The sequence below is a fragment of the Marmota flaviventris genome, chromosome 1, assembly GCF_047511675.1.
Source record: "Marmota flaviventris isolate mMarFla1 chromosome 1, mMarFla1.hap1, whole genome shotgun sequence".
Lineage (NCBI taxonomy): Eukaryota > Metazoa > Chordata > Mammalia > Rodentia > Sciuridae > Marmota > Marmota flaviventris.
In genome coordinates this window covers 87,344,183-87,372,154 of record NC_092498.1, presented here as the reverse complement: position 1 = coordinate 87,372,154, position 27,972 = coordinate 87,344,183, and the positions used below count along the sequence as shown (strand labels likewise).

The window sequence follows — 27,972 nt, the reverse complement described above, 5'->3', positions numbered from 1 at the left end:
GGAATGAGAAAAAGAATGAGAACCACTGCATTCAAGCTCTATGAGCACTTTACATATGCATTTTCATGCCGTCAGTGACATCTTCTGACATAAGTGATTACTATTGCATTTTACAGATGAGAAGTCTGAGGCTCATAATGTTAGGTGACTTCACCAAGCACACCACTGATACTCCCAGTCTCCTGCCACACACACAATACACACACAACATACCTGCTTGTGTTAGGGTGAAAAACACTTATCATACTTTATTATAAGAACCTGTGTTTTCTGAGTGATGGCTTTTGTATCCCAATGGTGCTTGTGGCTAGTGACCAATACCTATGTGCTGGGTATGGTTTATCTTCAGTCATTCTGCCTCCTTCATGAATTTGAAAGCTTCTGAAGAAGAAAAAGGCCATTGAAACTCTCTGAAGACACTTCTCACCTCAGAGGTAGAGGCACTTGGATTCTCCTTGCCTCCGCTAAACCAAGTAATGTCATCTTGCTGGGTAAGGACATTCTGTCACTCATTCCAATAATTCTTCATGGAGCTTCTTCCATGCATAAGGCAGTGGGGTTGAAAATGACTGGTGGGGCTGGCAGAGCCCTGTGATATAACATGGCTCATCATCCCAAGGACAGATGCAGCAAATATCAAAACTTGAGACAGGAAATTGAAAGTGCCATGAGAAGAACTGAAAAGCATCACAGAATTCTGGGGAGGGGGGGTGCCAAGACTGCATCAGTGAAGGGCACCAGAGAAGGCTTCGAGGATCTGGTGTTTGACATGGGCTTTCATGAATGGCTTAAATAGATTCCATCAAGGCTGAGGGAAGCTGGAACACTTTGCAAGAGGAGATGGCTGTCTGAGCAGGCACAGTGAGGAGGTGAAGCTATGAATGGGTTTAGGGCAGGAGGGCATATTCTATTTTCCTGGAGCAGGAAAGTCATGAAGGATGAGAGAAAACTGGAAAATTAAGCTGGGGTCAGATCATGAGGAATACTCAGCTAATTTTGAGTAGCCACACCCGATGCTATTTCTACTGTGTACTTGATCCCAAAAGAGCTTAGGACCCATCAAGGAACCTAACTTTCCCCATATGACCAGCAGTTCCCTCACTAGAACGCAGCCTTGGCACCTGGCCCACCCAGCACAGCACCTGGGACACATTAAGCCTGACATAAACATTTGTTGGATTGAATTGGGAGGACATCATGGAAACATTCCCAGTGGTGGAAGCTGGGGGTAGAAGGAGGGTTTATGGCAAAGCTTTCCTTAAAGATCCAACATTTAAACAAATAATAGTCATGACAGCCTATATACCAGTGACCAATCTGTCCTTCCGCCAAAACTCCCATGACACCCAGAAACAGCGGTGCAGCAATGTCTTGAATCCCAAGGTTAGTCCACAGCACTGGCCTCACCAGTGGGCCCTCTTCAAGGCAGCTGTCAAACAGTATTCCTGTACTGGAGTCTAATGTAAGCTCCAAATACATTCTCACTCCACAAATGTTCATTTTACTCCAGGAAGGCTGCAGTCACCACATCTAGGCATGGGAGGAAATGTCTCCCAGCAGGAGGATGTCACTCACAGAATGCTAGAGATGGGAGGATTGTCCCATGGGAGGTTTGGAACTACAAGTATGCAATGGGTGAGCAGGACAGACATGGTGGATCACCTGTCTTTGGTGGCATTATAAAATATATATTGACATCCAGCTGCCTTTCGTTCTGAGGTTCTGGGGCAAGCCAAACTAACTGCAGCCATGTCTGCAGAACACAGAATAATCTGGAGCTGAGATTGGAGAGTCTATGGAAGTCTGAGGGAGGACTATTAAAAGCCCACGACAGAGTGGGTACAGTCGAGATATTTTCATGTTATTTGTGGAGGTCAACTATGGCTTGATGGGGTTTTTTGCAAAGTTTCTATAAGATACAATTTTTAAGTAAATTATATTAAAACACACATGGACCATACAAAAATAAAAGAAGGAGCAGTCTGAAATAGTGGGAAACACAGGAATTTTCTAGTAGAAAGCCCCATATAGAAAGACTGGGTCTGCAACTTCCTTGCTTTGTGACTTTCAACTGAGTATTTAAACTCTTCAGTTTTAACTGCTCATTATGTAAAATGAAAACAAAAAATACCTATCTCACAGGGCTGTTGTGGTGATCGGGGAATAATGTAAACAAAACTTGGAGAACACTGCCTGACAAAGAGTAGAAGCCCAGTGAATGGAAGTGAATTTCATTCTCCCCAGTTTCTAATTTCAATGTCTAATAATTTAGTGTCCTATTTCCCCACACTGTCTAAATGTGTGTAAAATAGGCTTTTCACTTATCTCCGTCTTGGAAACTGTGAGTTGGAAAGAAACTTCAGAGTCATATAGCCCAACCTGGATGTAATCCGAAAGGATAAATTAATATCCTTTCCTAGAATGTTCTCTTGGCACAAAGAACTCTCTCTGCACACTAAAAACAGCCCTATGTATATAGTCAGAGACAGAACCTTCTGGAGAAGGAGGACCATGGAGGGGGTTCTGAAGAAAGCCAAGAGAGATTCCCAAATACATGACTTCTCTGTGGAAGGTAAAAAAAAAAATCCAGTCCTTTGGTCAAAGCTATTACCATTTTAAAATCTACTAAATACAGGGATTGAAGCAGTAGAAGGGTTATAAATAAACAATAAATCATGCAATTATTACTGTTTGAATTTTGGCAAGATAATAAAAAGAGCAAGGGTATAATCAGGAAATAATAGAAAAGATCTGCAAGGCACCCCTGCAATTAGTGATAAACAGAACTTGGCTCAGAGTTGGAGGCCCAATATGGCTCTCATTAAAGAGCCTTGGGACCTGTTCCTGGGGCCAACGTCCGCTAGCTTGGGGAGAAGTGAGGTAACCAAAATGTCATTGCACAGCCCTCCCCTCCCCACAAACTTCAGATAATCTTTTACAACAGTATTATAACCACCTGGGCTGAAATGACTACCTTATGCCAAGTGAAGACCAATCCACAGCCTTCCGAAACTCTAATTGAGATGTTTCCTGTTCTCAGCTTTTAGACTCTTTCCTTTGTAATACCATAAACACACACACACACACATGCACATACACACACTCACATGCACACTCAGGTACGTGCAGACACTGTGCAGTGGGCGCCTTCACTATTTTTCCTTCCCCCTTTCCTTTCACCTTCTTTTATTAATGGTACCTCTTAAAGAGATAAATGCTCCCACACAAGTGATATCACTTAAACAGATAAATAGTCCACACTGGAAAGACACAGAGCGTATGAGGAAAAACCCTGTCTTATTAGACTGGAAACAGACACACTGTATTAATGCAAAAAAATCAGCATATGGTTCTAATAGGCTTTCTTAAAATGATTTATCAGCTGTGATTAAGCCCTCAACCAGTATGTCTATCTTCATAAATAAAGCAAAAGTGCACCTTGCTCTAAAACATATCTGCAGGATCTTATTACCCAGCCCAGCACACTGTGCTCCATTTACAATGTGGCTCTGGGGAGACAAGAATTTGTGTGCAATCACAAAGTGTGTGCTCTAGAGACACTGCCAAGATTTAGGACTCTTATCTCAGAGATAGTCTTACTAAAAGTCCATTACAATGAAGGCTTATCCCCTTTCCCTCCACCATGGAGCTCAGGACTGCTGAAATATGAACAGGTAATTAAAAGGATATGCTTGATTTTACAGTCCACCCAGTGACACAGAATCACCAAACAGCTGTTAAGGAAGGGATCTGGCACTGGGAGCAGGTTACCCCTGCCAGGGGGTCGTAGGAAGTGAGGATCATTTAAAAAAAAATCAGACTTGGTCTCTTTCCTCTTTTCTATAAAAAGGAAAAGGGAATGCAAATATTAGTAATCCTCCTCGTTTGGACCTCCTTCTCTGGCTGGCCAATACGTCAAATGGTCACAGTGATCAATATGAAAGGAAGGAGCCTTGCAAAAGACTAAGGCTTGAGGATGAGGAAGTAAGTGCTATGACTCGGAAATAAAGGGGGAGGAACCGGGTAAACAAGTGTGAGTTCACTAAGTTGCTTAAAAACGGCCTGCGTCAACTAGTTCATACAGAGGGATGTGGCTCTGTTGAAATCATTCTTACCCTTTGATTTTAAAAAGTCAGTAAGTCCAGAGGGATGAGCTGCCTAAATCCCAGGAAACAACCACACAGCATTTTCACAGGTAAGCCATTCCTAGCACACACCAGAGCACCATTGCTCCCTTCCCCTCATCGCCCACCCATTCGCAAAGGTCAGAGACATGTGTAGCCGCCTTCCACCGTCCTGCGTGAGCTTCTTGAACATCTCTCCTCACGAATATCTTCAGTTTGATTTAAGCAGAAACACAAGCTCTCAGTACTTTTTTACTACAAACCACTGTTACATGATTTAGACATCTGCTGTGGCACTGTGAGATTTTGTCAAAAGGCAATCAGATTTAAGAAGGGAAAGATGTAAAATCTCAGAAGAGAAAATAACACTTGAGTATTCCATAGATGTCATTTTTTTTCCCTGAAAAATATACCAGCACAGTTTATTAGGGGTGCAGCGTGGGGTAGTTGTGGTCTGTGACTATTGCATTCAATTAGGAGAACTATCATAATGAGGTCAAAGTAGCTTCTGTCTCCAGTGGTCACAGACTACACCCCTGGCCCTGGCCAGCTGTCTTGCAATATGTGCCTCTGTTCACAAGGGGGTCTGTGGGAAGGCATGTGTGTTTGAATCTGTACAAACTACAACCACTAATGGTAGAGCAAGTCCAAGTTCTCACTTTGCTGATGAACCAATCTGTCATGCCATCTTCACAGAGCTGTATTTAGATAGCAAATGTCTGTAAGTGCTGGTACTAAATGTCACTGAAGGCAATTCTAGGTCATGATCAGAATGCCTACAAGAACTTCCAAGAAATGGTCAAAGAATTACTCATAAAGCACAGATTTCCTACTTTGACTAAAACATATGCATGAATGTGTACATTCTTATAACACACACACACACACAAAAAAAAAAAAAAAAAAAAAAAAAACACTCCAGCAGAGATCAGGGACAAGGAGGTATTTCCCTATCCTGATGTATGGGGAAGACACTGCTTTCAAGCATGACATCACATTGTGTTATTGTCTCTGAGAATGTGGTGTTTGGATTTCTGTTCCCAGGATCCCTTTGGGACACTTCTTGAGGTCCACAAAATGTCTGAAAAGACATTTTAGGTGAGATGTTGCAGGAGTATATGAAACTAACACTCCCTACCTGGGGATCAGCTCTAACTTCCTTCAGATCTCAGTATATTTATCCAAAATACTTGTATTTATAATTTCTAGATTGTTGAAATGCCATTTTACAGGTGAGAAAACGAAAACACATGTGACTTAGAGAACGACGGAACAGAATTCAGATTCCTTGTCCTCATGCATAACTCAGATGCCCCTCTGCATCTGCTGTTCGTTCCACACCTGGGCTGGTGGGAACAGTGCAAGAAACATTCCAGGCTGTCACTGGGTGGACCAGCAGCATGGAAAAGAGCCTTCCACACATCGTACTGCAAAAGAGGCCCCCAGAATTCTGAACCATCTTGAGCATTCTCTTTCAGCACTGGGGGACCAACTGGTGGGGCTCCAAGGTAGGGCTGTCAAGCACTTTACATTCTGGAGCACTGAAACTTCCTCTCCCCAAGCTCTGGTTAGACAGCAATGAACAGGAATGCCTGGCTCAACGTGCCCACAAATCCAGCCATAGCCTTGCATTCATAAATCCCCTGGGAAAGTTCCCAATCTTTGTGCATAACAAATCATAGCAGGAAAGCCAGGAAGGAGGTGACTTTTCTGCTAATGGTTGTGATTCAGTGGGACCGGTACTGCATCATCTGTAGTCAATCAACCTGAGAATCACACCAAACACAACCACTTTTCTTCTTTGGGGAGATGGCTGCTTGTAACATAAAGCAAGCCACAGAAAAAGGCTGCTCCCAGCACCAGCGCAGGCCAGAATTGGTCAGCACTGAAGTCAACTTTCAAAGTTTTCATATAACAGATGGTGTATTCTGCACACAACTCAAATCTCAGGGACGCCTGTGGTTGCAGCCACACCAAATCCAAAATGTGAAGTTCTCACTTCAGAAAGAAGGTGGGAATACCCTCAGTGCCAACAAATGAAGCCCAAGCCTGCCCATGGGACATTCCCCCTTCTCCCTCTAGAACAAATACAATGACGCACTTGTGCCTTCTAGTTGAAGACCAAAATGTCATCTTACACTCTGCTTGCATCTTGCCAGTCATGAATTTATTCAGAAAAGACATGCTTAGAGGAGATGCTGAGAGTAAAATCCTTTTGAAATTTCACTTCATTCAGGAGCCAGAAAAGACATCGGGACCCATCAGATAGAACAGAGTCTCAGGCGCTAACAGACTAAGTGATAACCTTTAAGACTCCAGAAAGCAAAGAAGAAAAGAAAAACCAGTGAGGTGAAGCCTGCATCAGGTGACCCACTGAGCAGGAGGAAGGTGTCACAATGCGTGCCTACCCAAGGGACTCACTGTGACCTGAGCTTTAACCCTGCCAACCTGTAAGCCCCTCTGGTTGGCCAGAATAGCCAGTCCTAAAAAGTGAGGAATGCGGACACAGGTAATTCAGGGGAGGAAATCCACCCTTTTGCTATCAATTTTCCTAGATTTTTGGACTTTGGTGGGAGATGGGTGAAGAACCAGGAAAGTATCCTACACAGCTCTGATAGGAAAGTCAGCGATTGCACCACAGGTTGGAATTGAAGGTCAACGTGCTAGAAATATGGACAGGAGGAATGCCCGGAATTCCAGTTCCTGGCCTCAGACTTATCAGTATGGAAATAACTTAACAACACACAAATGTTAAGCAAGGTTCCCAGAGTAAATCATTCCCATTCCTGCCCCTACCCACACTTAACTTTCACCTGGATTTATGAGATGATGGCGGCACAGACGATTTCTTGCAACTATTATACCATTTTCCTTTCCTCTTTTAACAATGCCAATTTCTTCTCACATCTCTGTGAGGGGCCCAGGTAAGTAACCTTGTGACAGATGCTCCCAGAGTCCAATTTTTGGTCTGATTTTTCAAATGTGAGTGCTGTTTTCTGCCTGGAACGGAAGCTTCATCTCTTAGTCATTTTATTTGAATCTGGCCCAGAAAGCAGATCTGTTTTCCTGCTTGCCTTTGGGAGAACAGCAGGAGCTTCCTCTGCATATGCAGAGGCCTCCTGTGCCCAGGTATGCAGCTGCCTCTGTGGGCCTGTCTGGTGTGTTGGAAATCCTGAGTTACTCACAGCTGGGGAAATTGGTTCCTTCAGAGGAGAGTGTCCATTTGATGGTGTGATTCCATTTGGGTTAATACCTTGAAATCCTTTTCTGGCTTGCCTGCCTCCAGAGAGGTAAGAAGGGATTTAAACAAGCTGAGGACCCAACCCAGCCTGGAATAGAAAGATCACCTTGATGAGAACATCTCCTGCTGGGAAAAGCTGCCTTTTTCATAGCCCCTAAAGCCAAGCTTCATAATTGTTTTAGTGAGGATCATTCCAGCCAAATAATTCAATTGCACTAATTTTCAGCTACAGTCAGGCCGCCTGATGGGAAGGCAGGGTAGAGCCAGTGAGCAGGCACTGCAGGCTGCTCTGAGCTGACCATGTTGCCTGTGGAGCTCCAGGGTTCCGCTGAGTTTTGGGCTACTTTTTTTCCCCCTGGTCGCTTTTTTTAGCCAACTCTGACCTTTGATCTTTTAAGATATGTTTCATGAATAGAATGTTCTAGAAACAGGACCTGGTTGACCACATGATGATGCAGTATGTAGTAAAATACAGCAGATGCTATGTTGATCAAGCTTCCAGTGCACATCCAGCACCAACTCCTCTACCTTTTAACAATGGGCTTTCCACTGAACCACAAGAGAGAAAGGAAAAGCAGCTTCAAGAAAAAAGTTGTATTTTGTTGTTTTTCTTACTTTTCAACATTTTAGTGGGTTTTTTTCTTTTTGATTAAAATGCACCCTATTTGACAATAATGCTAGGTCTTGAAAGTTACCCTAGAGACCAAGTATCTTGGCCGGGCGTGGTGGCACAGGCCTGTAATCCCAGCGGCCCAGGAGGCTGAGGCAGGAGGATCACGAGTTCAAAGCCAGCCTCAGCAAAAGCAAGGCACTGAGCAACTCAATGAGACCCTGTCTCTAAATAAAATACGAAATAGGGCTGGGGGTGTGGATCAGTGGTTGAGTGTCCCTGAGTTCAATTCACAGTACCTTACCACCACCAAAAATAAAACCAAGTATCTTTCTTGAACCCTTCAGCAATAACCCCAGCAGGAAGTGGTGATGACTGAGCATGAGGTAACAAGAATGGAAAATAAAGGGAAGATCTGTGGCCTCTTTCCTAAGCACACGAAGGCAAGGAAAGGGGGGTGACAGAGCAAAGTTGAGTCCTGTAGGGAGTGAGTAAAATCTGCCTCTGACAATACCAACAGGACTCAGACATGGTGGGGTCTGTGGGCATAGCCCCCCAAGCAGCTTTGTCAGGAACAGCAGGGTGTATTCAAGGAGGAACACCAGTCCAGTGCTACTGGAGTTTAGAGGCTACTATCTGGGTGCAAGGCGAGGGCTAAGTGTATAAAGGAATTGTCTGGGTGGAGTTCAGTGCTAAGCTGCCAGAATTGCAGGTTTTCTATAGAGAAAGTGTAAATAGAAACCACCTGAGACTGAATATCTCCAAAAACAAAGGAGGCAGAGATGGGACCTTCACAGAGGTAGGAGAAAAGCCAGAACAAGTCATGCATACCACCCACCCAGTCTCCTCTGTCTCACTCCTGTGTTTCTTTGTTTTTCAAATGGGGGAAATATTACTAGTATAACTGTCTGTCATTATTCTCAGTTAACTACGGGGACCAAAATCAAATTATCATTAATAACATGTTTAAAATGTCCTATGTGAACCTGAATATGCTTCATGAATATGTAAATGCTTTGGTCATTACCATACCCAGTCATAAGTGAGCAGGAAACACTGATGCAAGTCAAGGAGAGATTCCCAAATGAATGACCAGATTTCTCTAGCAATTATTATGGTATCTATTAGACTGGATCCAATCCCTCTCACCATCTCTTCTACTCTGTAGCATCAAGTAGAAACAGGAGTCAACTTAGGGGCACCTCAGGGGAGAACCCCCATCATTGGGCACAGGAATGCACAAACTTTCCAATTCTGACGGAAGCCTCTGGAAACTTTGGATCAGTTCTCAAAAGGACATCCAGTAGAGACCTCCCTCTATTTCACCACAGTATCTTCCATATGATAGAAAATATAAATAAAGCATGAGATAAATAATTTAAACAATTCATACTAAACTCAGAGAACAAGCAAACCTGCCACAGGTGAGGAGATATTCATCTACAGTTACTGCTACCATGACCTTCCCCTTTTGATTTGCCTTATAAGGCTGGCTTGAAGGCAGAGCTTCAAACTTCCAAACTTAGGCCTAGAAGGGAAGTCCTCAGTCTCAGGAGGTAAGATAATTCTTTACTGTGAAAGTCGGTTGGTAAGGATTCATCTGTTAAGGTCCAAATTATCCAAATATACAACTCTCAGAGGGAGATGATAAACCAATACCTGGTATCCACTTCATCAGTATTCCTTCAAGCTGTGGGCACAAACTCATTTGATATCAAGGGGTCACTCTTTGAAAGATAATACAGTATGCATTTTGCAGCTTTAGGAAACCCTAATTTTCCACTCCAAACAAACAAATAAAAAGTCCTGTGAGTTTTTTTTTTTTTTTTTTTATTGTCCACTCTATTTTAAAGTCAAGGCAGAACTTAAGATCACACCCTAGTTCAGCCACATATGTGGCAGTGGATAACCGTCTTTAATAATCCCTGGTAGGATTGTACTCATTATTTCTAAATCCCAGTGACCTAAAACATATGAAATAGCTTCCCGTTTATCCACTGGTTTAGTCATTCCCCTGAGTAGGATGCAAAGATCAAGCCAGATTCTCTTTCAACATCAAATTCCACCTAAGATGAGGGCATAATTCTAACCTATGAGGAGGAAGTTGAATGCTATTCACATCTACAGTGTGCTGAAATGGGAGGATAAGAGGAATCCTTCTAACACAAGCCATGGGTATTCCAGCCAGTGGGGTTGGAAAGAAATAGGTTGTCATCTCCAATATCATCGTCGAGGGGTGTTTTCTTTCAGTCATGCTGATAAAAAATGGAAAAGATCAAAAACAGTCTCATCTACTAGGATTAAGCAAACACAGTGACTTCTCAAAACCTGGATAAAACCAAGTTTAAGTTTCAGAATATTCTTTTTCTCTAGAGTTCTGGGGGAGGAAGGGATTGTTTTACACAAGTATCTTAGAAGCAACATGCTAACACAACCGGAAACATGCAGCTGTTGCAAGTTTGCTCAACTTGACATCTTATTTCCCATCCAGCACCACTCATCCCTGCCCCACAGCATGGCCAGGCTGACTGGTGGCTCACAGGAGCAAGGCTGGTGAAAAGGCAAAGGGGCTCCCTCTCTGCACCCTCTCTCTCCAAGGAACTGGTGACATCAGGTAACAGGATTTCTAGGTTCAGAATGGAATCAGATTGAACAGCTTACTTTCTGAACCAAGGCTGACCTGGCCAGGCCCTCTTCTGTGACTCCTATGGAGCTGGGATCCAAGATCTTAAGATTGGAGCTTGTCCCTTGCTCCCATGTGCTAAACAGCCGACACCCTCTGGGGAAAAGACTGCACTTTTCATCATTTGGGCAGGAATTCTAGAGCATGGAAATGTCCTAATTTGCTATTTCTGCATCATAATGAGTCATATTCAGGTCCTATGGGAGAATAGCAACACTTAGCACTTATACAGCATGCTTTTCATCTCAGGTCTTTAACCATGTTAGGCTGTAATGTTATATTTCTCTCAGCAAGACAAAGGAGTTCATTTGTTGTCCCTTCAATTGCCCTTCCTTCCTCACAAATACACAACATCTCTTATATGTTGAAGTTATCTCCTGCTTCCTAGATGTATATTATTCAATCTCTTTTTTTTTTTAAAAAAAAGGTAATTAAATATAAAAGATTGATTCACCCTTCTTTTTGTTTTCTCTTATTAAAATCCTGTTTTTCTCTCCTCTAATATGGAACACAGAATCAGCACAGATTGTCTACTCAGCGTTTCCATAAGAGCTAGGGTTCTCTTCTTGACTTGATTCTTCAAGCTTTACAGTCTTCTGCATCATCTCTGGACACTGAAGAGCACTGAAGTCTCTGTCTTGGAGGATTCTGGAAGATTCTGTCCATCTCTATACTTAGAACTCTCTACTCCCTTTACTTCTGGCCCAGAAAAGTCTTTCCCATTCTTGTGGAATTACTACACCAGCCAGTCTCTCTTCCCCCTGAATTCCAGACTTGTACATCCATCTGCTGATCCACTATCTCCACTTTAGTTTAAAAACAAACCTCCCAATTCCGCCCCATGCCCAACCTGCTCCTCCCATAGACCACTCCATCCTTCTAGTTGTACAAGCCAAAATTCTGGTTTCATTCTTGATTCTACTCTTCCTATTACTCCCCAGTCTAATCCATCCCCAGCAAATTCTGCTGCCTTTATCTTCATACTGAATCCAGAATCTAACAACTCCTCCATCTCTACTGTGGGATAATCTGCTCTCATCTTCAATCTAGATTCTTTTAATATCTTCTTAACTGTTGTCTCTGCCACTGCCCTCCAACAACTTACTTTCAATTCAACAGCCAACGTGATCTTTCTAAAACAATAAGGCAGATCCCATCACTCCTCTGCTTAGAATTGTGCTGTGGCTCCCCATCTCACTTGGAGTAAAAGCCAAAGCCCTTTAAACGACCTGCAAGGCCCTCCTGGATCAGGTCTTGGCCTTATCGGCATCTCCCCCCTCAAAGAAGCCCCTTTGCAATGCCTACAACATGCAGCACGTCATCCAGCCACAGGATTTTGCACTTATGTTCTCTCAACTCCTAACACTCTTCTCCCCAGTAGGCACCTGGCTCAGCCTTCTCCTCTACATCTCTGCTTACATGTCCATCAGTGAGAAATGCCCTCTCAGGCTCTCAGCCTCCCAGGGCCCCACGCTGCTGCATATAGCACTTATCACCATCTGAAATGTTAGACAGATTCTTCACTTCTTTACTCTTTGTATTGTTTATCATCTTTATTCAATGGTATGTTTATCAAATGCCTTGGACAGTGCCTGGCATATGGTGGACATCTGAAAATATTTCTTGAAAGAAAAATTAGTGAACAAAGGTATCCTGTGTGTTTCAGGACATGGACTATCCTGAGTTCTTAGCCACAGGCAAGCTGAGATTTGTGATGTCTGCTAGTGAGTTACAACATGCTTTTTTTTTGGGGGGGGGGGATCTTATTAAAGAGTTATGAGGCTATGAGTTTACATTCACATAAAACTTTGAGACAATTATGGAATATGTTATCTGCTCTGTGTAACATTGATACAGATATTGGGGCTTTTTGACCTGCTGATACAGATATTGGGGCTTTTTGACCTGCTGACCTGTCCTTAACATATTGGGATGTTTGGGGCAAAGGGTTTCAGGATAATCTATAGAATGTGTAGAACAGGATTTTCTCCAATCGGCAGTTAGATGGCTTAAACAAGGATAAATTCTCTATTTGCTCTTTAACAGGATTTTCTTCTAATCCTCCCCATATTTGTGTATAAAGAACTTAGAGATTTCAAACAAGAACGCTTTTAAACAAACTCTCCAGATAAATTAATCCATCTTCCACTTTACAAAAAAAGTGCTCATGAACCAATGCAAGTCTTTTGTTAAAGGGCTCAGAGGCAAAAAAGAAAAACCAGAAGAACTGGAGATGTCAGATTAAAAGGAAATAACCATCTGAGAGCAGAGAAGAAGGAAAAGAGCAGATAACACTCCAGGGTAGCTAATAAGCTATGTGTTGAATAAGGACTTCGTGTCTCTACTTTTTCAAGAGGCAAAAGAATAAATGAAGTAGTATGTGGAGGTGGCAGTGTGCCAGAGATGTCCACATCTGGAGAAATGGTCCAGGGAATAGGTAAAAGGGTATTGTCAGATTGGGGAGCATCCCTCCTACTCTTTATTTCCGCACACCCTCCAGCTTCCAAAGAAACACTAGGTAGAATCCACCAACGGTTCATTTGGCTGTTGGATGAGTTCTGTGCTTTAGGCCTCCAGAGGATACCCTCTAGTGTAGTGATGGCCACCTGAGTAAATGAGACAAAGAAAGAGGAAGCCTCAACAGCCCAAATGCAGACCAGCTTCTAGTGCATGCAAGTGAGGCTGGGGCATGAAACTGTGGCGTCCTAAGAGGCAAACCATAGGGCATGCTGGCTGCAGGACTGCCACCCACAGACCCATCATGAATCATCCCCACAGACTATGAGAAGCATTTAAAAGAAAGAAAACACATAGTTCTACAGTTGCAATAGTCCTTTCTCAATGTTGTTTACCTAATTATTTTAATTTTTTAATTATTTGTACTTCTTCCCAACCCACAAGGCATTTACAGCAACTCACCAAACATGGTTAGCATAAAAATTTTTTTAATTAAAAATCAGGACCAGAGAAAATATGAACTAGAACTGAAAGTCTAGTACACAGAGGAAGTAAAATATGGCTCATCATAGTGTTCTAAAAAGTTCTCCAAGTTAAGCAATAAATTTGGCTTTTTGTTCACCTAGCAGTCAAAGCGAAAAGAGAAACAACCAGTTACACGATTCTCATGTCCAGGAGGAGAAAATATTTCAGTTCTTTGGGGGAAGCAAATCATTTCCTGGAATTCAGTTCTGCAAGAATTCCTCACACTGGCTTCGTATAGGAAATCATGTATAATGCAATGGAGAATATTGAAAACCACACCCCTACCGTGAGCTTCACAAAACCATTCTTGGTGAAATGTCTTTAGGAAAAGCAAGAGCATTAAAACCATTCTACCAGACATGAAGACAACATGGGCCAAGCAGACATCTTTCAATGGCTCTAAGAAGCCAACTTTGATTATCTCAAGAAATGACCAAACTTAATTCCTCTAACAGTCTTCTACATCAGCGAACCTACCAAATGAACTAAACTGATTATTCAACCAGAGGAAATTTACTAGATGAGACTTTCTACTTGTCCTTTGCTATTTTCATGGCTTTTCAAAATATATTTCCATTGCAATGAGATATAGAATTATACCTTGTATTTTTATCAAGTTAATTTTTTAAAGTGCTCATAACTTTATTATTTGCCTAGTAAATGGTACTTATTATATAAGTATTTGCTTTCAAACAAGAAAAAGGCACTCTATGTCATTTAGCTGGGTAGTGGACGAGAGTGTCAAATATAAATAGCAAAGTAATTATAAATAAATAAAATGAATTGAGATTTTGTACCCCTCTTATATTTATATCAATTCTTTTTCTGATTTTTTTCCCCCTAAAGCTGTACAAACTGAATACAAGCCCTGGCCTATCATGATGTAAGAATGTGACATGAAAAATCTGGTGGAGGGGGATTATTATAATTTCACAGAGAGGAAGATTCAAAGACTTTGAAACACTCAGAGAAATGTCAGTCTTTTAAAATTTCCTCTCCAGTTGGAACAGCTGAAACTTTGGAATTCATGAGTACCTAGCTGGCCCTTCCTTTCAATCATCTTTCACGTTTTAACTTTCTGTTCATGGACTGTGTCTAATTTGTTTTTCAGTACGCTGTGGACATTAGTAATGCTCTATGACAGTGACAAAAAAAATACTAAAAAGCATCCTTGTCACCTTTATCTGTGACCCCATCTTCTTTATTTCATCGTGTAAAGTGATTTTATAATCCCCACACAATGTTATGATAAAAATAGAATATATTCTAAAGGATTTCATAAAGTGAATTTCTTACATTTGTATTTATTTATTTTGAGTTGTAGTTGGACACAATACCTTTATTTATTTATTTTTATGTGGTGCTGAGGATCGAACCCAGGGCCTTGCATGTGCTAAGTGAGTGCTCTACCGCTGAACCATAGCCCCAGGCTGATTTTCTTACATTTTTAAAAGATATGCTTTTTTTTAAAAAAAAATGTTTTTTAGCTGTAGATGATCATAATACCTTATTTATTTATTTATTTTTATGTGGTGCTGAGGATCGAGCCCAGGGCCTCACAAGTTAGGCAAATGCTCTATGGTTGAGCCACAACCCCAGCCCAATTTCTTACATTTTTAAGAAGAAACGATCCATACTTGTAACTAACGTATTTATTTCACCAACAAGAGGTGTTCAATAATCTGACCAGGTAACATAAACAGGAAGTAATTATGAATCTGTGGAAGATTATGAAACACATACAGTTATAAGCTGGGCCCAAACCAGATAAACTCCCCTCTCCTGCGGCTGTGATTCAGCTGTTCTCTTACCCTTTGACTCTTGTCTTCTGTGCTCACCACCCATGTAAGGCTGATGCTAAATATTTAGCAAAATAAAACCACTGGTTGAAAATCAAAATAGTGAGTTTATCCACACAGCTTCAAGAATCAGGTAACTTTTTTTTTGCTTTAATTTAATATTTGATACATTTATTTTCTCATGATTTATCCGAGCTTTGGATTCTACCACAATCAGGGACAAACACTTGCAAAGACATGAAGTAATATTTCAAGCAACTTCAATGGACTCTGTGGTGTCACTTGCTTTCCGTGTAGAAGTCTCTAGCCAGTGTTAGGGAAGCACCTCTCCAGGTATCCTCCTAAGCAAACCTACCCGCTTGCTGCTCTCCTCCTCCTGAGCCTTCCTGAACTCGTGCTCAAAGGAGCAGTCCAGCTCGCTGAAGAGGCCCACCTCCTCGCAGTTCTTCAGGAATCTCGTTGGGGTCGGAGTCTGATCTGAAAAAAGAGGCCCAGTGATCATAAATGGGGCTCTTTCTCAAAAGCCAGTGGAAGCCTGAACTAAATCCATGAACACCCTCCCCTTGGCTTACTAAGATGCCTGCCATGCATCCACAACCTCCCAGTCCTTTAAATGAAATGACAGCGGGCAAGCAAAGAAAACCACCAACTCCAAAGTAGGAATACAATGGATGGAAGACTGTGGTATTTGGGGACCCCCCCACATCTCCCTCTGGACAACTTTACAAGACCTTGCTGCCCTCCACTTGACTGGAGTTCTTATCACTTGATTATGCATTACAATTGTGTAACTTTGTCTTTTTTTTTTATTCTTCTTCTAACTGAAAGAAAATGATTTAGCTAAAATCATTCCAAAAATCTTCTGTGCCAATGTTAAGCCTGACTTCAGGGGGGCAGAAAGAAAAGAAACAAAAGACTTTCTAAAGTTTTACAGCAAACAAAAAGAAACAAACAATCATGATAGTTCCTTTTTCTTAATGGGAAAAAACTTCAGCAATTCTATCTCATTCTGAGAATCATAGAAGGATGATAAAAGGTTCCAAGTCAAACACATTCAGTTTCCATCATTTAAAAATATCATTATTAATTTTATTTTCCTTTGCTGTAGCCAAAAGAATGTTCTGAGAATGTTCTTTAAAAGGAAAAGAATTTCTTTCATATTCTTGACTTTCTAGAGAGCTTACTACTTAGAAAACTGGAGAAGTTGAAGTCATGATTTGTGGCATATTTTTGTAGCATTTGCTGTTCATGAAATATTTTCATGTGCATTTTCTGGAATCTAATCTCATAAGATCCTAGGTGGTAGGTAAGGTGGAATTGTGCCTTTATAATCACTAAGGACAGTCATCTGCCTACTGAAGTGTACTTGAGTTGACAAGAATAACAATGTGTGAACTACCTTTGTAAGAAGACATAAAGTTCATGGAGGGAAGGATAGCCACATAATTTTTTTTTCCAAAATGAGAAAAATTGAGACCCAGAGTGATTGAGGGTCTTGCTTCAGTTCTCCTGGGTAAATGATGGCGACACCAGGATTACAACCAAAGCCTCAGTGTTATTTCCATTGTTACATGTGTTTTCTCTACCTAAGCCTATGATGGACACTGCCAGATTGATGGTGGCATTTGTCCACCAGACCTACATGTAGCCTCAGCATCTCCTTCTACACAGTTCTTAAGCCATCACCACCAGGCAACTGATGAGTACCCTGAATTTGAAACAAATCTGCCATTCCTACACTCTATAAATATCTATATTACAATAAATTAGAACTACATTTACTTCTCTAAATTATGTGGAGTAGTTAATCCCAGTAAATCAGTAAATATCCACAGAGCTTCAAAGACTATTTTAATATCCATGAAGCAGAAAATGGTTGGATATCTCCACTGAATCAGCTCTTCATTCACTATGAGAAAGGGACATTAAAATTCCAAAAGGTTGACTTGGATTCCAGAGCAGCAAAATCCCATCTGTATTCTTCCTTATTCTTAACCTGATCTCCAAGATATGAAGCTGTCTTGTTAGTCTGCAGAAAGCCAACCACAGATGATCATAAATTGGGCATTTATGAGATATGGAAAAGATCGGCTTTTGTTGAGAATTATTTTATTAGCACATTAATTAACTTATTAAGATGTATACATATATATCTATGCATTATATATTTATATATAAAACTATTGCATGCTTATTGAAGTCAAAATTAATATTTGTGCAGGACTTTGTCCTTTACAAACATTTTCACTCATATTCTGTAGAATCCTTGTACTTCTATAAAGTAAATAGGGTGAATAATATTTTTTAAATTGAAAAATAAACTTCCTCACAGAAGGTCTCACAACTTGTAGCCATCTCACGACTAAGTTATCGCTTACTGTCAGACACAATTCCTTTTCAATCTAAATTCTGTGCTCTTTGCCCTCCGGGGTCCAAAAGGTTCTAATGTATGTGTGTAAAAGACAATTTTGACAATCCAGATACCTATATTTGAAAACAGCATGATTCTGGAGAAGTTACTCATATTTCTTGTCCTTCGTATTTCTTATCTTTCAAAGAAAGTTCTGAAGTTTTCAGATTCTATAAATTCTAAAGTCACCCCTCTAATGGGTTAGCTTCAAAAGTCACTGTCCATAGGCCAAGAAATATTTGACTATTAAAAGGACATCAAATGGGAACATCAGTAATGGTGGGAACTAGTGATAAAGTCAGAAGTAAAGCTTAGATATGCAGTTTTCTGACTAGAAGATGTAAGGCAAATACAGAATAGAAATAAAAGGTGTGTGTGTGTGTGAGACAGAGAGAGAGACATAATTTTATCATGAATTGGTTAACCTAATATCTCATGGTTTTTCTGAAATAGAACCATTCTTGGAACCATTTATATCCTCCATACAATAGAGCTGCATGATAAGCCTCCCAATTCTCTAGTATCTCACAAGAATAATTCTGAGAAGACACCTCAAAACAGAACTGAAATATGAGGCCACTTGTCATCAATAGAAATTTAGCATACAGGTTTTTGTTCCTCTATGCATCTTTGGTAGAGACTGAGCACTTACAGGCCATGATTCAAGGCAGAGTGAAAATCACTCCAGCAGCCTCCATGAGACTCCTGAACTCTGAGAGGAGTCAGGAGACGGTCCATGAAATTAAATGCAGGACAGCAGGTGAGGGGCCAAGCTGTACGCAGCTGAGGGGAGTGTCTCATTTGCTCCAAAGCAAAATTATTCCCAGATACCAGCACACACCTACATACACAAACAAAGGAGTTGGATGGAGGTTCAGGGATTTGGAGGACATTGCCCATCATCTTGGGCCTCTTCAGTAACAGGAAGCAAAAGCCATGGAGTGAGGGTGGTCATGGGTTGCAAAGACAGCTGCTTCCACCTCCAGAGCAGAAAGCCCAGAAGGTGGTCCTAGGATTGTCACCAAATGTGATTTCTTTGCTGCAGCATATTTAAAAAAAAAAAAAAAAGTCCATATCTATATTCACATTTGGCTCTTCCTAATTTTTAATTCATCTTCTTCTTGTGAATGAGCTCTCCTTTCGAGTTATGACAGGAACCAGAAAAGAGAGCTTAGCTTTTAACATATATTAGAATTCAGTACAGGATCTGTAGTTGTCTTTGATCTCACCTGGTACCAGTTCCAAGCAAGCCAGGAAATGTACAAATGTTCAAAGAGGGGGACAGCTCAATCTATCCATGGTTTAAATAAAGTGGTGGAATTTCTCAGTCCCATGAATACCTATATGAAATAACTGCTCCTACTGGAACTAGACCTGAAGTTAGTGGTTAAAATCCATGTTTATAAACTAAAATGCTTGCAAAAGTTATCTTATTGAGATCCAAGAGCACACACCAGTGACTTCTGGCATCAGAAATTTCTATATGCTGAATAATAATAGCTTATGCTTTTGTAGTAAGGAGCGTTCATTCAGTAGAGATAAAAGATGCTCCCAGGTCTTACAGGAACTGGTTTCAATAGGAATTCCAAGCTGAGATGATTGATTAAGGTTTTATGCTCACCTCCTTTTTTTTTTTTTTTTTTAGTGCTTCCATTTCAGGGAGGAATATCTGAATAAGAGAAGGGGATAACTCCGAATCTCAAACTAACCTCAAAGTTAATAACTTTTGAATTTGAACTTCACCTGACTCGAAAGGTTTCATACACCTGTATTGATGCTGCCTAAACACCTGCACATTCCCCCGCTCTCCCAGAGAGTTCGCAAATAGCACACTGGGTTCCCAGGAGACCTGAGCACCTGGTGTAAGAGCCAGCAGAAAACCTTACCCCCTTCTCTTCCTATACCTGGTGGTCCTGCGGGAGTCCCTTACGAATTGGACAAGAATGATTGGTACCAAATAAAAGAGGGTAAAATCCTGGCATTTGCTGCAACATGGATGGAGCTGGAGAACATTATGCAAAGTGAAATAAGTCAGGAATGGAAAATCAAACTCTGCATGTTCTCTTTTATATAGAGAAGCTGAAAAGTTCAACTCACAGAAGTAGCAAGAGAACATGGGAAGGTTGGGTGGTTAAAAAGAATGGTTAACAGGATGGGGGTACAGTTGGATAGAGGGAGTAACTCCTAATGTTCTATAGCACAATAGGATAACTATGGGTGACAACAATTTGTTGTGTATCTCCAAAGAGCTAGTAGAGAGGACTTTGAATGTTTCCAACACAAATAAGTGAAACATGTTTGATATGATGGACATGACAGTTACCCTAATCTGATCATCACATGTACTACATGAATTGAAATATCACACTGTACTCCATAAATATGTAAGATTATTATGTGTCAGTTAAAAACAAAAAGTTAATTTTAAAAAATATAAGCCTTAAAAGGGATTTTAAGATGGGCATGGTGGCACATGCCTATAATCCCAGTAGCTCTGGAAGCTGAGACAGAAGGATCAAGAGTTCAAAACCAGCCTCAGCAACAGTGAGGCACTAAGCAAATCAGTGAGACCCTATCTCTAAATAAAATACAAAATAGGGCTGGGAGTGTGGCTTAGTAGTTGAATGTCCCTGAGTTCAATCCCCAGTACACTCCCCACCCCACCCCCCCAAAAAAACAGAATTTAAAAAATGTCTCTGCAAAGTTTGTCATATTCCAGTATTTGGTTCCTTGCTGGGTCTATTTCTTGAAATGTAAACAGGATTGTCTTTTCTTAGAAGCTCTGGTACTAGAACAGCTAAAGAAAGAACACTTGCCATGTTGACAGCCTACTTGCGTATTTATCCAGAAGAGGGCCACAAACCTGGCTTTATGATTTAGAAATTCACCCACCAGGTACAGAGTAGGAAATTCTGCACCTTCACCTTTGTGTGTGTGTGTGTGTGTGTGTGTGTGTGTGTGTGTGTTTCCATTTCAGCAAGGAATATCTCAGTAAAAGGGATAACTCCAAATCTCAAACTATATAAGTTTTGACACATTATTAGTGCAACAGACAACGCATATATGGCTAAAACTACTTTAAAAAAGAAAAAAGCAGCTCTCAAAGATTTCCATCAGCTCATAGTAGCTATGGAAGCTACAAAGTAAAATTATGGGAAAGGGACATTAAAATTTAGAAAACTGGAGAAAACTGGAGAAGTTGAAGTCATGATTTGTGGCATATTTTTGTAGCATTTGCTGCAAGAGAAAGGGATAACTCCGAATCTCAAACTATGCCTGAAAGTTAATAATTTTCAGTTATCAACTGCTTCAGCCCAGCAAGTATGATTATTATAATGTAGTATAGCATGAGGCTAAATTCTGAAACCTGATTTTAAAAAAAAGTTTGATATACTCTACATTTAATAAAAAATCACTACTTATTTGGTTTCAGAACTACATTTGAGTTATATTTTCTGTTTCCTTTTCCTCATAGTAATAAAGGCTAGATAGCAAGTCATCAATTTGGGAGGGGGGACACGGTTCCTTCGAACCCCTTCATATACTAGAGAACAATGTTAACTTTCTAAGCAAAACTTTCTTTCTTATTGGTCTGATGGTCTCAACTATGGTATCAGAACTATGCCAAGTAATTTTATGTCTTTTGATATTTAATTAATAGTGGCTAGAAATAGTACAAAAGTCTCACTAATTCAGATCAATTATAATAAAGGCCAGTTTGCGTTCATGACCATTCTAATTACAGGATAGTTTCAAGGCATCTTTATTATTTAAATGACACAGCTTTGACCAACAAAATATGGTTAAATGGAACTCCTCAAGAGAGTGGCTCAAATCAATAGTGAAAAGAACTAGAACAACTTTAGTAAATTTATTAAGAGTTATTGTTCTCAGAAAATAATGATGTTAAATTAAAAAAAATCTTAGGTACTTTTATATTGTTTTTAAAGTTATATTTATCTCTGTAAATTTTTAGCAAATGCCTTTTAAGAGGTATTTTAAATATTTAGTTCCTATCTGAATTTTAATCAATTACTAAGCAAGATAGTTGATATTAGATGAATTTTTAAACACATAATCCTTTGTAAGTACTCTTAATCAGTAAAAATTTAGAGAATTCCACAGAATTTTAGAAAGGCTTCTTCTTTGAGATAAATCTGCCTTTTATTGAGTGTGAATGTACAAAGGAAGCAACGGGATTCCCTTAATAAATCTGATATCACCACTCCCTTGCATCTATCCCATGAGCCAATGCTACCATGAGGCAAACCAAGGTGATATGCTTTTAAACAATAGCTGTGTGGTACTTAAAAACCACCCTGGCTAAGGTGATCCAGTGGAGAGATTGACACACACACACACGCACACACACACACACACACACACACACATACACACACACAGAGAGAGAGAGAGACTCTTAAATTGTAAACTGGAATCCATTTATTGTGAACATGGAGAAATGGTGGGCTGAATGTCCTTACAAGTACTTTTGAGTCAATCAGAAAATGCACGGCGGGCTGGGGCTATAGCTTAGTGCAAGAGCACTTGCCTAGCATGTGTGAGGCACTGGGTTCAATCCTCAGAACCACATAAAAATTAAAAATAAAATAAAGGTATTGTGTCCATCTACAACTAAAAATGTTAAAGGAAGGAAGGAAGGAAGGAAGGAAGGAAGAGAAAAAGGAAAAGAAAATGCACAGAGAAGGGCATTTACTGTAGCACATGCCCATGTGTAATCCAGGCCTACTGTCAGCCATGAGCTACCTGGTATGCTCCAATAGCAATGAAGCCAGGATTTCAATTTACTTTAGAGAGGCTGAGCTGGTAAGGATTATTAACCCAAGATATCATGCTCACCAAGTGAACCAAGGGACCCAAGGCAAGATCTGCCCTGAATAGTAGAAGCTAAAGCTAAAGTTTTCCTCTTAGTTCCTAATTGCCTGAGTTCTCCTACAGTCTTTGTCAAGAGGGACTAGTTTCCAAGTGCAATAGAGACTGTAGGCCAATTTTTCATATATAAAAAAATATTGCAAAGCAAGGCCTCCAATGTAGTCAGGTGAATTGTTCAAAATTCTATGTTGCTTGACCAGTTAGAAACATGGATAAGAAATGGACAACTCCCATAAAGGCCAACAGCCAACTGCATTCTATTAGCCACAATAGATGAGGCAATCTGGTTGGAAAATAACTCTTTCTTTCTTGCAATGCTAATGTGTCAGAATCTCCTCCTAAAGACTTTTGACTGTTTGCTCCATTTGAAGACTATTGAATAATATAAGAAAAAGCTGTTCACAACTCAACAAGGACCTAAGTAACTTAAATTAAAAGGACTGGAGATGTAGCTAAGTGGTAACATGACCCAGGTTTAATCTCCAGTACAATTTCAAAAAGTATATAAAAATATATTCATATATTTAAATCCAAACAAATCAAAAACCAAAATATGTTCTTAGTACGTCAACAAATCTAAGTACATAGTAAGAAAATCATAGACACATATGGTCTTTGGACAAACTACTTATTCTCTCCATCTTCCTCATATGGAAAAAAATGTGCTGAGGATTAAATAATGTGTGTATGTAAAGTACAGGGCACAATTACAGGCATAAGGTAAAACTATAAATGGCAGCCATTACAGTTATCATGCTGCCCTCTGGTGCAAGCTACCTCTACCACCCTCTGTTCCATAAAGGTGCAAATGATTTAAACATTGGGAAGTAACTATATACCTTTACTGTCAGTGGAATTGTCAAGAAGAGGAGGTAAGTATGGGCTCATGGGCTCATGGGCTCATGGGCTGTGTGTGTGTGTATGTGTGTGTGTGTGTGTGTCTGAGAGAGAGACAGAGAGTGTAATATTTATTATTTATTTCCTCAATCCCTTTTTTAAAAAATATCCCAGTTGATTCTAAAAAGAATTTGGAGTTACATATGGCACCTTCCCTCTGGTTCCCCCCTTAAAATGCCCATGAATTATTAATAGGGTTTGTAGCAAAGGGCCATGACCAATGGATTTGGGCTGTTGGGGTGATCATGACCAGTCTCTTGGAGACAAATGCTCCACTTCATTAAATCATGTTCTCGCTTTCTCCATGGTGAGAATTAGCTTTAGAGCCTGGAACTAGAGATGGGCCCTGATTCTAGACCTAGCCTGGGGACAGAGTTGGGCTCTGAAGGATGGTATCATCACTTGCGCCAGATGATAAGTGCTGAGAAATTGGGAAGGAAAATGGTAGGAAGAAACAGTCTTTGGACTCTCCTGTGTATGCCAGCTTAAGAGACAGCCAGCTGTACCACATCTGTCCTGCAGGGCTGCTCTATCCAATCTCACTATATGCAGAAGTCAGGGACAAAGGAACCCTGATTTTAGTGCTGCACATCAGATCTTTTTTTTTTTTTTTAATTTTTTATTGTGGGTTGTTCAAAACATTACACATTTCTTGACATATCAGATCTTTACACAAATGCAGAGAGGTTTTCCTGATCACCAGATTTGAGGTGGCCTGCTGGCCACTTGCTGTCACATTGTCAAGCTTTATCTTCATGGCATGTGTCACTAGTAACATCTCCTTATTCACTTATCTGGGTTGTCTTGTGGTTGTTTAATTCTTCCACATTCTACTACTGTGTGTTCCATGATAAGAGGGATCTTAAGTATCTTGTCCAGTGCAGTACACCCATGATGACCTCTGTGAGCTCTCAATAAATGTTTGTTAAATAGTATGTAGACGTGATAGAGGCGCAACTTCAGCTCCTCTCTCTGCTACTGGGCTGGTGCCTGCCCCAACTTCCCTCCAAGGACAGACCCATTTCCTGCAACATTAACAGGCCATGACCTCTGGGAGTGGGATTATTAGGCATTTAAAGGCCTTGTCCAATGCGTCTCTTTCTTAGGCTTCCCACCTGAGATGTTGATTGGGTTTTACTTTTTGGGAAAAGTCCTCAGCACTTTTGAACTTCATCTTTTTCCCCATGCAGTGAAATCAATTACCTTCTAAATCACACACACACACACACACACACACACACACACACTCAATCATGTATATCTCTACCCTGAGGGATGCCCATCTCACTCTCTCCACAGGAAAGATGGAACTCACTGGTCCCAAAACGTATGGCAAGAAATAAGAAAGAGGGGCTATGTGCTTCAATCTTTTTTTTTTTTTACAATTTGCATTTTCATTTGGAATATAATTTGCTTGTTTAGGTACAAATTCTGTACCTAACCTAAAAACAGATTCTCATTCTGTTTTTTGTTTTCCTGTATAAAACCTAATGACCCTGTTTAAAAAAAAAAAAAAAAAGTGGAAGTGAGTCAAAATTTGGGAATTCCTGTGTACCTAATTATTATACCATTAAAATAAACTCAAACACCATCATCTTTATTTCTATACTAAAATTTGACCATGGTTTTTAAATTGATGGATCTGTCACGTAATAGCTCGTAATTTTGCAACTTATATGAGGAAGTACATTGTCCTCTTCAGAGTCCTATTTCAAATTTGGCACTTAAAACCCCCAAGAGCCCAACTTCGCTCACCATGACATTTCCTCTCATCAGAAGTTTTTAAACTACAGTTAAAGGGAAGGATACAGAACCATCATATCAGTATCACGCAGACCAATTCAAAAGGATAGGACCAAGGTAGGAAGGGTTGTCCAAGCCTTTGCCTCCTGAACTCAACACCACCATCCCCATTTGTGTCCTTATTCTGTCCCTTTAGAATAAGAAGTTTGTTTATTGTCTATCCAGAAGAACAGACTCATTTCGATAAAATATCATGACTTCTGCTTTTACTATCCTACCCTGTGATAATTATTACTGATCAGTAATAGTCATTTTTGAGTAGCAAACTCTACTTGGAATAAATAAAATGGTAAAATGGGTCTTCCAATAAGTCTATGAAAGTATTTCAGATCTTTGGAAACTTCTCTTTGCTTTCTTCTTCTTTCTTTTGAGCGGGGGCAGTGCTAGGAATTAATTCAGAGCCTCATGCATGCTAGGCAAATGCTCTACCATTGAGCTACACATCCAGCCTTGGAAACTTATTCTTGAATGCTATATCTATGACATTTTAACACCATCACTAACTGCAACACTTGTAACTAATGAAAGATAAAGTGATGTTCAAAATGAAGGTCAACAAAATGGCAAATGTAGTAGCCATAAATACGCCTACTACATTTTATCTTCTTAACATATGCTAAACCCCAATTCATCTGAAATGCAATTTTATGTAATTGAGTATTGCTTGGGAAAAATGTGGTCCAAGAGGGACTTTAGAGTTTTGCTGTGCTGTTCATTTGAGGTTCGAGTTTTTATTCTTGATTTTACATTTTAAGCTATATAAAACCATTCGTTTTCACTCATCTATTCACAAGACAGGGCTGGAAGTAAATACATTTTAATGAATATGTTTTTAATAAAAGTAGACTCCAAAGTTTTTGATAAATTGAAATTCAAAATAGATACAAATAAACCCGACGGTCAAATTTGCAATGTCAAACTAGTATGTTAAAACTATCATTACGAAAAATGAAGTTTGAGATAAGTAAACACTGAAGTATTTCCTAGGGAAAAATAGCAAAGTAAAACACCCAGTAGACAGTCTATTATAACTCAGTGTGGACACCACCAGTATATTACACAGAGTAGACTTCACTTCTCCAAGTGCAAGGAAATGGAGCCGAACTGAATATTTTTGCATTCCCTCTAGTAAGAAAATCCCTATGAGATGACGAACATGCAAAGTGAGCAGCAAGTTTTCAAATTTAGTACTCGATTTCATTTGGAGTATGAAATGGTCTCATACCACTCCAACAGCAAACTTGAGAAAGCAAAAGAAAATAAACCACTACATTATTCTTACTGTTTTTTTCCTCATGTTTATTTCTCCCTTCATTTTCTCATTTTAAATTTGACATTGTGAAAATTAAAGTTACTTTTCTTCCCATGATTTTCCACCTGACACTGCCCATGATTGGCAGCAACAGCCACACAAACTAATAAGGATATGGTAAAAAATATTGAAAGGCTGCAAGAGATTAATCAAAACCCTATTTCCTATTTTAGGCAATATATAGAAGAATGCTTCAAGCGATTGTTCACATATCTTTGTCTGCTTTTTCTTGGATCATCAGGTGGCATTCCTTGTAGGACCAGTTAGCAGCCTGCCTGAAAGACACTACACTGGTACCTACCACTAAAGCAGAGATCTCCCTACACACCTGCCACTCCCTGATATTCACCTCTAAATCCTCTACCATCAGGCAGTCTATTTCAGGGATTCAATATGGGGAAAATATAGGAAGAATTTAACATTTTAAAAATTGGGAACTGCACAGTCTACAGCCTTGCTACTTGCATATGTACATGAGTATGAAGTCATACTCTGTGTGACTCCATAGAACATCATAAATGCTGAAAGCTAAAGGCCAGGCCATGTTCCCTAACCTTTCTAGGCTATTATAACTCTTACAAATTGGAGTTTCTGCCCCTTTGTAGGGAAAGTTGAAGCTATCCCCCAAGAACCAACTCACTCAAAACAAAACATAGAGGGGCTGAGAGAGAGGGAGGAGAGGGGCAGGGAAGCTCCATGGTTTTCCAAATCACAGCACATCTGTACTACTATCACCGACAGGTCTGGAAGCTGTGTGGACAGCTCTGACACTGGGAGTATCTGAACTTATGTCTAAACTGGCACCATCACAGAGTTCACATCAGGGATCAAGGACCCTAAACCCTGCCCTGTTCAGTGAGCCCAGAAAAGCTGCTCCACTCCTTGAGTGCTTCCTGGTAATAACCTGTCTGATGACTCTCCGAAGATTTACAAATAACTGAGATGATAAAATACTTGGAAAATGAAAGTGCCATAGAAACACTAAATATATGAGCCAGGTCTGCCAGAGAAGTTGGTTTCTCTGCTGATACCAATTAAAACATGTTCATAGATGTGTTATATCTTTCATGATGCCAGCAAGTCCAGGGTTCAGATGACATATTTCTATCCTGAGAAGGGTCACAGGAGATTATGTGACTCCCTTGCCAGGGTTTATGAAACATTTTCTCTGGAATTTTTCGGCTGGATCTTCACAATAAGCCTGGGCATACGCAATTG

The 27,972-nt window shown here is 40.2% G+C and overlaps 1 protein-coding gene across 4 annotated transcripts in view; it reads right to left on the bottom strand.

The window, feature by feature from the left end:
• Creb5 (cAMP responsive element binding protein 5) overlaps positions 1-27,972 on the bottom strand; it is a 400,153-nt gene that overhangs the window by 291,758 nt on the left and 80,423 nt on the right. For all 4 annotated transcript variants that reach the window (XM_071613932.1, XM_027939709.2, XM_071613933.1 and 1 more), the window contains exon 4: positions 15,795-15,916. In XM_071613932.1, coding sequence (XP_071470033.1) covers positions 15,795-15,916 — 122 coding nt within the window. The remainder of the gene's footprint in view (positions 1-15,794; positions 15,917-27,972) is intronic.